The following is a 13,051-nucleotide window of genomic DNA, read 5'->3' as shown; positions in this document are numbered from 1 at the left end:
ACACCCCCTAAAGTGAACATCATTTCCGTTGGGAATGAAAATATCTATTTTCAGTGTAAAGTGACGAAGGCCGCCACAGCCCCAAAACACCCTCCAAACAGTTCATATTTACCGGCCATGGCAATGTGGGGTTCAAAATTTGATATCCACATTTGAGTCGAAATGTCTAAGGTACAATCCCTCCTCTAATGAGAACATTACCCTAAAGAAGACCACACATAAATGAGTGCTTTCCGAGTCAATTTTAAACTCAATTATAAGGGACCTTTTTGTATAGCCGAGTCCGAACGGCATCCCGCAGTGCGACACCTCTTTGGGGAAAATTTTTTAAATGACCATGCATGGCATTTTACCTCGCAAATGTTGCCAACATTAAGGGGGGATAAACACTGCTTTATCCGATGTTCTCGCCAGGATTCGAACGCGTTCAGCGTCATAGGCTACAATGGCATGAATTCGATATCCGCATTCAGGGCGAAGTGTCCCCACCCTAAAAAGATCTTAGAGACTTTAAGAAGGCGCAGCGGAGAGGGCCCGATTTTTTTCCTTTTTTATATATTTATATTATATATATCAATTATGTTATATATATGATTTATTTATGTATCAAATAAATTTACAGTGGGAAGCAAAACCGAGTGGATGCTTCTTTTTTTGCATTTCTTTCGAATTTTAAAAATCAAAAATAGAACAAAATCAAAAACTTTTTCTTAGTCGAATGCACGCAATCACGTTTTGATAATAATTACTTAAAATTAAATATATAAAAAAAAGTCCTCACAAAAAATAGTCAACAAAATTGGCACATGCACTAAGTTTTGCACTTTGAGAATAACTTCAGAAATTGATTTGTTTGTTTGATACTTTTTTTATAAAATTCATTTATTGCAATGGTACCCCAATACATAACATAATGCCTCAGCTTCTCGTGGATATTTTTGGGGCCAGTTGGCACTAAAAACTTCACATTTTAATTTTTAGTACATTGTAAATCTTATATATTGGGTTGCCCAAAAAGTAATTGCGGATTTTTTAAGAGAAAGTAAATGCATTTTTAATGAAACTTAGAATGAACTTTAATCAAATATACTTTCTTTACACTTTTTTTCTAAAGCAAGCTAAAAGTAACAGCTGATAACTGACAGAAGAAAGAATGCTATTACAGAGTTTAAATGAGATTAGAAAACGAATTTGATATCCAATTTTGAGGGCAATGGCAATATGGGGTTCAAATAAATGATATATAGATATCAACATCAGGGACAAACTTTCTAGGGGACGTACCACCACCATAGCAACCCCCAAATAGGACGTATTTCCTCACCAAGACCATTTGGGTCTTAAAGAGAGTGTAAAAAAATATTTATAGTTTTTAGGGCCAATACCCCAAACCGGACATATTTGCTGACTTTTGCAATAAGGAGTTTATATGAGATTAGAAAACGAATGGGTCATGTGTTTGAGGGACGGCTCATCCTGTAAACTCCTCTTAAGCCAATGGCAATATGGGGTTTAAATAAATGGTATTTGAGAGAAGAGCACGATGCTGATATTTTTTCAGGGCCAAGTATCTGGGGGACCACCTCTCCCCCGAAAACACCATTAAATCAGACATCATGAGAATATCGGGCTGAAATAAAGTATTTTAAGAATGGAGCACACCTTACATCCAAACTTAATTCGAACAAAGATCGTATGGGATTCAGATAAAGGCACTTATATTTTAAGCTGTTAGTCAAGCGATATACTATTTTCGTAGCATGGTATTTCACTAAAAGCTCTTTAATTGTCGAAAAAATATATTCCAAGGAAACTTGTTCTATATAAAATAAAAGAAGGCGCAGTGGAGCGGGCCCGGATCTGCTAGTATAAAATAAAACAAACAAATGTTCATAAAGCAAGAGAATTAAAATAATGTGTATCACATTAGAAGCATTTCGATGTTATTCATTAAATACAATTTTAGATTGGACTTTAATCACAAGTTTCTGGGAATATTTTGTATACTTTGAGGGAGATTGTTTTATATTCAGAACAACCGGAATGCTCAATTCGTTGCTTAGTGGTTTCAAGTCTACACCTTTTTACGTGAAGATTGTTCTTATTTCTAATATTGAATCGCGTCTGATTTTTGATAACGTGGTTACGTGGCAACCAATTTTATTTAGTTGTTGTTGTAGCAGTGTGTTGTACACCTAGGCGGCAGCCCTTGCCGATGAAGGACTTCATCGGGCCATTCCGGTACGTACAACCGGCTGCCATAGGATTGAATTTTATTTAGTGATTTATGCATGTATGTTACAGTTGTATTTTGTAAAGCCCACATATATTGGCAAAGTAGTTTTGGATATATTTTTGAATAATAATGCGGTAGAATACTTTTGTTGAAGATTGTAAACAATCCGGAGAGCTTTGTTTTGCGATCGTTGCAAAGACTCAAAATTCTCAATTTAAGAGTTATTTTTTTAGAAACTAATTAATTCTACAGCGGAAATTTTTTCGCTTAACTGTTTAGTTTAACGTGAACTGTTTTTCAAAGGGAATACTCGAAATTTTTAGGAAAAGGATCCAAACTTTGTAATTCCTTTCTTTCAACATGAAAATTTAAGATTTGATCAACATAATAACTTTGTTATTAATGATTGCATTAGGTAAAATGTGATTTAAGATATACTGTGTTATGAATATTTCTTCCGATTAGACTCAAAACATAAAATTTATGAATATAGAGGACCAAATAACGCAATATATGTTATCCCGGCACGAGATATGAGCACCACACAGACTGGAACTTTGAGATCCGTGGAGTGTGGTGTTCATTGTTATCAGATGCAGCTTAGCTGAGAGCTACCAGGCACGTCCGCGGGTTGAGGATAGTGAAATGCTCCATACGGAGTAGCTTCAATTGCAGTCGCGGACAATCAGCGTTATCGAGCGGAAAGTCTCAGTGAGAGGCCGGGCAGCACCGGCTTATGTATAAATATTGAGTGCCTATGATGCTCGATATAACAAGGCGAGTTATTGTTGCCTTTAAATAACTAATGGCCATCATGTTCCCGTGGCGATCGGTCCTTTGGACCAGAAAGAGCTTGCTCACCTATAGGGACTAGACGAGGATCGCCACCTTCCCATATAGACATGTGGCTACTCCCTCAATTAATTGATTTTGATATATTTTTGATTTTAAATATTCGAAAGAAATGCAAAAAGTGAAACATCCACTCGGTTTTGCTTCCCACTGTATATAAATCTGAACCGACTTTTTCTAATATTTTCGCCATACAGAATAGCTGACAGTGTTGACAGTTCAAACGACCAGATTTGTTGATTCAAATGAAAAAATGTGTGGAAATAATATAAATTTCAAAATCTATCCACTTTTGCTTAATATTCGAATTCCGCAGCCGTAATTCCAGATCTCAAAAGAGGGTCAAACGTTTTCTTCGAGCCTGGTGGCAAAGTAAATTCGACTTATTATCAGGAAAAAAAGTTGGCAGCTTTTTGAGTCGCTTTGTCATGAGTGTCTCGTGAGTCGTCATTCGTGTCGTGAGTATAATTCCACGCTCATGGTCCGGCACGAGAGTATTTAATTCAATCGCGGTCACGGATCTCACTCACTCACGTGCACACCTCTTTTATAAATGCCACAATGTTCTAAATATTATTTAAAACCCTTTTTCTAATTTGATAGACTTCTTTGAAATGTTTAAAACTAAGTATGCAAAGCAATACATTTTGCTTCCCACTTACAACTAGTCGTTTTGTTTGTGCTATTTTTCAAGAAATTTGTTCGCGAGATGTTATATTAACAAAAAATTAATTTGTGCGTCGACAAACCCTATAATGACGATGACAAATTTGAAACATGCAGTATTCAATATTAAGATATAGACAATTTTTTGTACTAGTGTGGTTTTTGAATCTTTATCTCCATGTAACTTTGCATCTTAATGGTGGATTCACTGCAGCTACCTGATGCAAATGAGTAATTGATTGTAGAAGAGCTATTCAAAAACATACATTGACACATCAAAGAACTCTAGAAATATACGAATCATATACTGAAGTTTTCATAATGTTAAAAACCCATATTTTGTATTAGTTTTTATTAGGGGACCACAATGAAGCATATAAATTTTAAAACGTCGTGTTTTTCTGTCGCGAACACTTCAAAATGTTTGGAAAGTGTGAGTACGTTTTCGGTTTAAATGAGACCATGTCTATGGAATTTCACGTACCTGTCTATAAATTGCTCATCTGTCCCAGGTAGAGGTTGTAGGACGAATTGTATTGAAGCCATATCGAATTGTTTCAAGATAATGCTGGGAACGGTACCATCTATTAATCCACCACTATTCCTATTTTCAACCAAATGTTCTTAGCAGTGCAGCGCAAGGAAATGTATGAAGAAAGCACGATGTTTTCGTGACAGATTTAACGCCGCAGTTTTAAATAGAAAACGGTCTTGATGACCAGATACTATATGCCAAATATATATAGGTAAAATAAAACTTCGCGAATATTTCATATATTATCGTACTTTTTCCTAATCCAAAATCTTTATTTTCACTCAACGAGATGAAAATGAATTATAATAGGGTTGAGAAAAAACGAACTATTTGAGTACCGGATTCAAAACATGAACTCGGTAGATTAGGAGCCTACAGGGTTACCACTATTGGCGATTTTTCCAAATTGGGAAATTGCTTCTTAAAATGGGGACACGATGTTACAATGAAGGCTTAAACAGGCGCGTTGAGGACCGTCATGTTGAAAAATGCAATTCTGCAAACAAGTGGCAAAACACAATAACACTACCACAAGTATGGCAACACCGAATGACGCTCGGTTTCAAGCGCCAAAGTTTAACACTAGTAACTTTTCTTGATGCTTTTGTGGATTTGTTTTATTTTTATTTATATGTTATAAAACTTATAATTCATTTTTATAACACCCCAGCGCCGTAAGGCTTAATAGAGACATGTTGGCAAATTATCAAGGTGGATTTAAAAACGTTATCTCACGTGAAGAGCTGTTTACAGCCAGGCGTGTTTGATAGTTTTAAGATGTCAGATTTTTGTTTGCAATCTCTTTGTTGTTATCTTCTTTCTCGTGTATTCTCTGTATTGTGAGAATTGAGGACATCCAAAAAGTTGTGGTCATCAGTCTCAATAACGTTACAGCTGTCGCAGAGGTTTGACTCTGAAATTTTGATTTGGTGCATATATATTTTTCCGTAAGTTTGGCCGCTGAATAGCCTGTTGATGGTTTTAATATTTTCTGCAGAGAAAGAGGAGTCTCCAAATAATGTTTTCGTGGCAGCATAGGCAAACATTGAAAGAAGTAAGTACCCCTCGATTTACAGAGATCCATATATTTACGATTCCATTCTTCCCATAGAATTTTGTAAATTGATGTGTGTGCATCTTTGATATCAAGACATTACATGCTTCCAGCCGTGGAAGCATGTTATGCAAAAAAATTCGCTCGTTCATTGTCATAGCGAAACAATTAAAGATGGTCTCATTTGTATCAGAACCACAAATCATATAGAGCCCATCTTGTCATCAAGCTGATCGACGTTTTTCCAACACACACGAAGAAATCTGTGTGCATGTGTGTATACGTGTGCGTAAATGAGCAGAGAATATGCGAGAAAGAAGATAACAACAAAGAGAATGCAAACAAATATCTGATATTAAGATAATACCGTCAAACCTGGCCGGCTGTTAACAGTTGGCCGCGTGAGACCACATTTTTAAATTCGCCTTGAGAACCAAGATATATTCATTTACAAATAGTGGCAGTTGCCCAACCACAAAATATTGAGTGCACTCAATATCAAAATCAGTGATTAGTACAACTCAGTTCGCGCCATTTTTCGTTGTTTGCGTATGGTATGGTTTGTCCTGTTTGTACAACATCCACAAATCATATGGTGCCATCCCCCATCTTACTTTCAAGCTGATCGACGTTTTGCCACACACACAAAGAAATTAGAGTGCGTGTGTATAACAACCACAAATCATATTGTGCCATCCCCCATCTTACCATCAAGCTGATCGACGTTTTGCCAACACACACAAAGAAATTTGTGTGCGTTGCACACATATGCACGTACTTACATGAGCAGAGAATATGCCATAGCGAAACAATTTAAGGTGGTCTCATTTGTACAACAACCACAAATCTGTTCGACTTTTTGCCAACACACAGAGAATATGCGAGAAAGAAGATAACAACAAAGAGAATGCAAACAAAAATCTGCCATCTTGGAGGAGTTGAAAAATCAACTCTGCAAACAAATGTCAAAAAAAAAAAATCAACTCGCAAAAGTTAAACTATTTTTAACTTTGACGACCAAAAACACTACTTCACGTGTGGCAACACAGAATGGCGCTCGCTTTCAAGCGTCAAAGTTGAACATTTTTTAACTTTCTCACGTTTTTTTTTGGAATATTTATATTTTGCAACCAGACGCTCAAAACCATAGCTCTACGAGCTCATTCTGTTTTGGCCTTAATACCGTCAAACCTATTCAGCTGTTGACAGCTGTACGCGTGAGACCACCTTTTTAAATCCGCCTTGACTCTGCCTCTAGCCGCCGCGGTTTTTTGCTTTCCCATGCAAAACAACTTGACACTGACTCTTTGATTGGGTTTAGACTTTGAATTTGTCCGCGGTAGCCAATTTGGCTTCGTACTCTGACTCTATCATTAGTCTTATATTTGTTTTTGAGTGATGAGGATTTATTTGTTGTGTTTTATACTTCTGCTTCTGTTATCAAATGTTTTGGCTTATATGCCTGTGGTATTGCTGCATGGTATCCTCTCAGGTTCAGAATCGATGGCATCGTTGCAACGCTTTATAGAAAGAGTAATATGCGTTTAAATATGTAACATATATATATTTATATATAGAGGCAATCAAAGTTACCGTCTAGGCACATTTAAAAACAAAACTAAACAAATACAAATACTAGCTCTTAAATAATTGTTATAAAATGAACAATGTGTAAATACTTTTGAATGTAATGGTATTTGCGATATTTGATCTACCATTGGAAAGTACGATTTGCAAAGACACTCGTAATTAGGTGAGTCTAAATGCGAAAAATTGGGTCAAAAGTGCACATTTAAAAGCAAATCTATTTCTGGAACGGAATAACTATGAGCACCACAGACTGGAATATTGAGCTTCGATCTGTGTGGTGTTTATTGTTATCACGAGATAACAGTTTGCGAATAGTGGAGTGCTCCATGCGGAGTAGCTGTAATTGTAGTCGCAGATAATCAGCGGTATCTAACGGAGAGTTTCAGCGGCACCGGCTCATGCATAAATACAGAGTACCTACGATGTTCGATGTGACAAGGCAAGTTATTGGCGCTTTTTAATAATGGTCATCATGTTCCCGCGGCGATCGATTCTTTGAACCGGAACGAGCTTGCTCGCCTTAACGAGCTAGACGAGGATCGCCACCTCCACATATAGACATGTGGGTCCAACATAAATTTAATATCACCGGCGTGTTTGTCGATATCAAAGTCACAATTTCGAGTAACTAAAGAGTTTGCTTGGAATTTCGAGCAAAAAGGAAGTACATATCAAGGGTGTGCACGTGAATCGTTTGTAGTCGTATCACGCGTGAGTCACGTGATTCGTGTATGAGATCCAAATCTAATCTCGTGATCGTGCTTAATTGACTTCATTCGCACTGAAAATGCAGGCTGGAACGTAGAGGTACGATCTGTGTGGCTGTTGCTGTCACGAGAAGCTTAGCTGCGAGCTACCTGGGGCGTTCACAGGTTGCGGAAAGTGGAATGCTCCATACGGAGTAGCTGCAACGGTAGCACTGACCATTTAAAGCGGACCATTTAAACCGGAGTCAGAATGAAGTCCGGTGGTTTTGGTGCAGGTACATTTTATACAACGATGGTGGCGAAGTGTATACCGCAGAATTAATCCCTGATGATGGTATAGAATGTTTACCTCTTAGTCAGAATGAGGTCCAAGTAGCAGTGACCCGACTAAAGAATAACAAGGCAGTAGGGGCCGACGGGTTACCCGCTGAACTATTTAAGACCGCAGTCGACACGCTGATAAGGCGTATGCATCAGCTTATCTGCGCAATCTGGTTAGAAAAACGCATACCCGATGATTGGAACCTCAGCGTTCTATGTCCCCTACACAAGAAAGTCGACAAGACGGAATGTGCCAACTACAGAGGAATAAATCTTCTCCCCATCGCATACTAGATACTCTCAAGCGTAAAGTCAATGAGATCATTGGCCGGCTTTAGACCTGGTAAATGCACACTGGACCAGATATTCACACTGCGCCAAATCCGGGAAAAGGCCCGAATAGGACGAGTCAACACCTACAATATTTTTGTTGACTACAGCGCCACTTTCGATAACCCTTTAAGTTCAAAGGTATTTTAAGCCATGGCTGAAATTGGTATCCCTGCAAAATTAATAAGACTCTGCAGGATGACACTTGCTGATACGCGTTCCTCTGTAAGAATATGAAAGAATCTCTCCGCACCATTCAATGCCAAACGAGGTTTCAGACAAGGAAACAGCCTATGATGTGATCTCTTTAATATCCTGCTGGAGAAGATTATACGAGATGCAGATGTGAATAGATATGGCACACTACTCACAAGACAACAAAAGATACTCGCTATGCCGACGGCATATCATAGGTCGGTCACCAGAATTAGTAACTGCAGCCTTTGAAGGACAAAAAATAATACTGGCAAACAGATGCTACTTTGGATTATGTACGCAGTTTAGAAAATCTTTATATGTACTAGAGATGTGCACGTGGGTGACTTTTCGCTCACGTTCACGAGACAAACATTTTACTCACTCACGCATACGCACAAAAATATACTTTACTTTAATTGACTATGACAGAACATTTGTCCTCGATCTTCTGCGCTCATTCTAAAATCTCTGACACCAAGTTTCGAAGTGTATCCCACAACTTTATCTTTAAATCGGGCTTTTGGTTATTGTTGTTGTAGTAGCAGTGTGTGGTACACTGAGGCGGCAGCCCTTGCCGATGAAGGAGTTCATCGGGTCAATCCGGTACATACAACCGGCTGCCATGGGATTGAAGGGCTTTTAGTATTCCAGGTTTGCGTGTACCACTGTGTTTGCCTTCAAAAGACTTCTTTGCTAGATTTTTCGTAAAATATATGGACCAGTTTGCGTTAATGGAGAATATAGGCGACGTATGAACCACGAGCTGTATGACGACGATAGCGTAGTTACACGCATCAAAATGCACCGGCAGCGTGGCTAGGACATGTTGTCAGAATGGATGAAGAAGATCTAGCAAAGAAGTCTTTTGAAGGCAAACACAGTGGTACACGCAAACCTGGAATACTAAAAGCCCTTCAATCCCATGGCAGCCGGTTGTATGTACCGGTCACCCACGTGCACATCTCTAGTACATATAAAGATTTATAAGTAGATTCGACAACGTCAAAAAACTGACTTCTTCCGCCTGGATTCCTTTTTCGATGTAGAGACTATAATTTTTTCGAACATTATAAATATTGGCATAAATAGTCCGGAAAATTTACCGAGACATATATTTCTGATGTGTGACGAATAAGACTATATATTTGCTTGGTCATTGAGTTTAAATTGGAATCAGAGGGCACCCATTAAAAACTTTGCCTCTTGTTCCTAATGGCTGGCACTATGTTCGTTTTTCGCAATTACTTTTTTGAAACACTACAAAAATCTCAATGATAGCATAATACTTTTGTTAAAATTGGTTCATAAGTTATGGGGGAATGTGCTACAGAAGGAAATCAAGTTATTATGCTTAAAAATATAGCTATTATACAAAAAAAGTTATCAGGAAAAAATTTCGAGAAGAACGATCATAGTCATAACATGAAAATAAAAACCTTTTCAATCAAAAAATTAATTGATGTATAACTTTTTAATTGACTCTTAACCTTTTTAATTACCAACGTGATTGAAATTTGTGTCATTTTCAATTAAAACTTTATTGAATTAATAATTTTTAATGGATCTAATTTTTTTAATTACGATCGTTATTGACAAATCTACGTATATATATATATTTCCATTAAATCAATAGCTGTTTCAATCTAGTTTTTTTTGTCGAATCGAATTTTTTTTTAATTACAATTATGATTTTAGACCCTATTAATTAAGAAATGTTAAGTCAGGCCGTTTTTATAAAAAAATTTCCAAATACTTTCTATCTATAAACAGAAAAAATATCTCTAGAGCTATATTTGAACGATTAAATGTGGTATTGACTTATAAAAAACCACAAACAAGGTTTTAATTGCTTTAATAATTTTTGAGATAGAAATTCGACTTTCTTTTGTATCACGAACATATTTTTAATTGTACGAATTATTTAATTGTATAAATTAAGCATTGATCAAGATTATATTGTGTTTGCTTTCACTCATATCCATTGCAAAAAGAAGTGAAAATGAGTCAAATATATGCCTCGCTTATTAACAATGGAAAGTGTAGCTTTTTTATCTCTCTATAAAATATGTTTTATATTATTATAATTGCAAAGTATAAAAAAATTAGTATGCGAAGAAACAGAATGGACAAATTCCAAACGCAACAAATGGGAGGAAACTGAAGAATGCAAACGTGGTATATATAACATAAAAATATTATTAATATTATCTAATTTTAATAGTTTAGCATCCATATAGATATTATATTGACTTGGAAAACGGCAGTGAGGAAGGAGAATAACAAATGTGGATATAGAGTTCGAGGAACTGTAGGCAAAATGCTAATATTGATATTTACTACGATTCATTTTAAAAATGAATATAAACCAATTTACTTATGATACTCTTTGCAGATCACGTACCCGAAAATGAAGAGAGGTTCATGATGGAAACGACAATTTTTCTGCCTTTTTTCATTAATGTGCTGTTGATAGGACGCGTTTGTCTTTTTTGGAATTCACGAGGCATACATGACTTATTCGAGCGCACTATTCCAATATATGCGGGTTTCTTCTTGATCAAAGTACGCGCCAATCCCAAGTTTATGAAAAAATTGCCGGCATCAATTGTGCGGCCTGTATTTATATATCTCTCCGAAAGTTGAAGTGCAACATTTTGCCCTTGATTCACCTCCCTGGCAATTTGCCAGAGTAAATCATTCCTTTGACCGTATAAAATGATTTTGAGTTGCCGCCCCCAAATCTTTATTCCGTACTTGGCAGGCTTCAATGGAATGTATTGGGTAAAGCGGTTGCGCCCTCTGTAAAGGTATAACTGCTCATCAACGGTCACTGCATCATACGGAGTGTAAGCTGCTGCCAAGTAAGACTGAAACATTTTCCAAATATTATCAATAGCCGTAGTTTTACTTGTTGATTAGTTGCTGCTGTCACGTATTTCCATTGTCGATTCTAAGGCATTGTTTTATGCACTTCATATGATCTAATGATGATGCAGCTTTATATATTGGGCCCCATAACTCTTCAAGAGGTTCACTATTCGATTAAGTGAGACCAGCATACAAACAAAGCAGCGAACCTTCTGGTCCCGGAAACCAACCCGTTACCGTTTTTAACGATTTCTTGAAATTTTAGTACAAGGTGGATCTTTCACAGGTTTCCATACTAAACACATTTAAATCTCAATAAAAACTAAACTATTGGTCGTATCGCTTTGAAAAACGATTTTTTAAAAGATTCTAGATAAAATTTCCTTGAACCACATGTAGGGTTCGGGTGTACTTCCCATTAAGGAGTGATTTCAGTTTGAAAATTAAATAGGAAACCCCAGGGACCTTCTCATCCGCCGTATTTAATTATGGATTATTAAATATTCCAATGCAATAGGTTAAGATTAATGTTCATAAATACACACCTTATTTAATTTTTACCATGTTCTCCATTTTCAGTTGGGTTTCAAATTTATATTTGTCTAACCACGCAAATAGTTGTTGAATTACATCAGGAATGTACAAAATGAAAATATGATTATGTGGTAGACCCATTTGCACTTATATTCGCATTTCAAATGTAAATTTGCCCACGAACATTCCATTAAGGTATTGGGACAAACTTCTCACAAACCAATGAGTGTTGTCCGATTCAATTTTTAAGCTCATTGATAAGGGACCTCCTTTTTATAGACGAGCAGAGCGACACCTCTTTGGGGAGAAGTTTTTACATGACAAAGTACCTCACAAATTGGATGGGAGGGGATGACCACCGCTGAAAAATTTTCTGATGGTCCTGCCAGGATTTAAACCCAGGCGTTCAGCGTCATAGGCGGACATGCTAACCTCTGCGCTACGGTGACCTCCGGATTCGGATTACATGCAAAAAAGCACCATCTTGTTGTTGTTGTTGTAGCAGTTTATTGTGTTCTATCTTTCGTTTGCTTGATTCTGTTGAGTGTCAAGACCCAGGAACTCCGCGACTAGGATAGGGTGCGTCCACAGGGATCTGGGTCTGAGTCGAGTGGGTCTGGCCGGGCAGTTAAACAGGTGACGTGTATCGTGCGGTCCCTGGTTACAATCGGGACATACATCTTGCACGTCGGCATCAATCCTAGCTCTGTGGGAATTGAGGCGGCTGCATCTGCCGGAACGTAATTGAGCCAGAACTACTCTGGTTTGCCGGGGGAGGTCGATTTCTTCGGGTGCAATGGGTGGCGGTCGTTCTCCAAGGACTACATCCACCCGGTAGCCAATTAACGCGTCTGCTACCGTGTCTGCATGAATGTTGTTCAGACCCGCTTGATATGCCGCTTGATCTAGAGGTTCTCTCTTGTAGCGCTGAACCTCACGCTCTAGATCGTGTAGATCTACCTTAAGGCTTCTGGGCGGTGGGTATCTATCCACAAGACGATGATTTGAATGATTTCTGCGATAACAGCCCAAAAGGTATTCGCAATTCGGAGGGCGGCATTCTGACAGATCTCAATATTATTCCACTGCGTGCCACAAAGTTGACGTGACCACACTGGCGCTGCATAACTTACCACAGACCGGCCAATTGCTTTGTACGT

At 37.7% G+C, this 13,051-nt stretch overlaps 2 protein-coding genes and 1 long non-coding RNA gene across 4 annotated transcripts in view; 2 read left to right on the top strand and 1 right to left on the bottom strand.

Moving 5' to 3' along the window:
• The window catches only part of LOC106091645 (E3 ubiquitin-protein ligase hyd), a 70,440-nt gene extending 66,118 nt beyond the window's left edge, over window positions 1-4,322 (bottom strand). For both annotated transcript variants that reach the window (XM_059364006.1, XM_059364008.1), the window contains exon 1: window positions 4,239-4,322. In XM_059364006.1, coding sequence (XP_059219989.1) covers window positions 4,239-4,300 — 62 coding nt within the window. In that variant the 5' untranslated portion in view covers window positions 4,301-4,322. The remainder of the gene's footprint in view (window positions 1-4,238) is intronic.
• Window positions 4,035-4,529, top strand: LOC106091646 (uncharacterized). The gene is made up of 2 exons (XR_001222033.2): window positions 4,035-4,191; window positions 4,267-4,529. It is a non-coding gene; the product is annotated as an uncharacterized LOC106091646 (long non-coding RNA).
• A 2,191-nt stretch (window positions 4,530-6,720) lies between these two features.
• LOC106091649 (lysosomal thioesterase PPT2 homolog) overlaps window positions 6,721-13,051 on the top strand; it is a 47,255-nt gene continuing 40,924 nt past the window's right edge. The window contains exon 1 of the mRNA XM_013258241.2: window positions 6,721-6,876. Coding sequence (XP_013113695.2) covers window positions 6,742-6,876 — 135 coding nt within the window. The 5' untranslated portion in view covers window positions 6,721-6,741. The remainder of the gene's footprint in view (window positions 6,877-13,051) is intronic.

The sequence above is a fragment of the Stomoxys calcitrans genome, chromosome 2, assembly GCF_963082655.1.
Source record: "Stomoxys calcitrans chromosome 2, idStoCalc2.1, whole genome shotgun sequence".
NCBI classification, from domain to species: domain Eukaryota; kingdom Metazoa; phylum Arthropoda; class Insecta; order Diptera; family Muscidae; genus Stomoxys; species Stomoxys calcitrans.
This window is presented reverse-complemented; position numbering and strand designations above follow the sequence as displayed.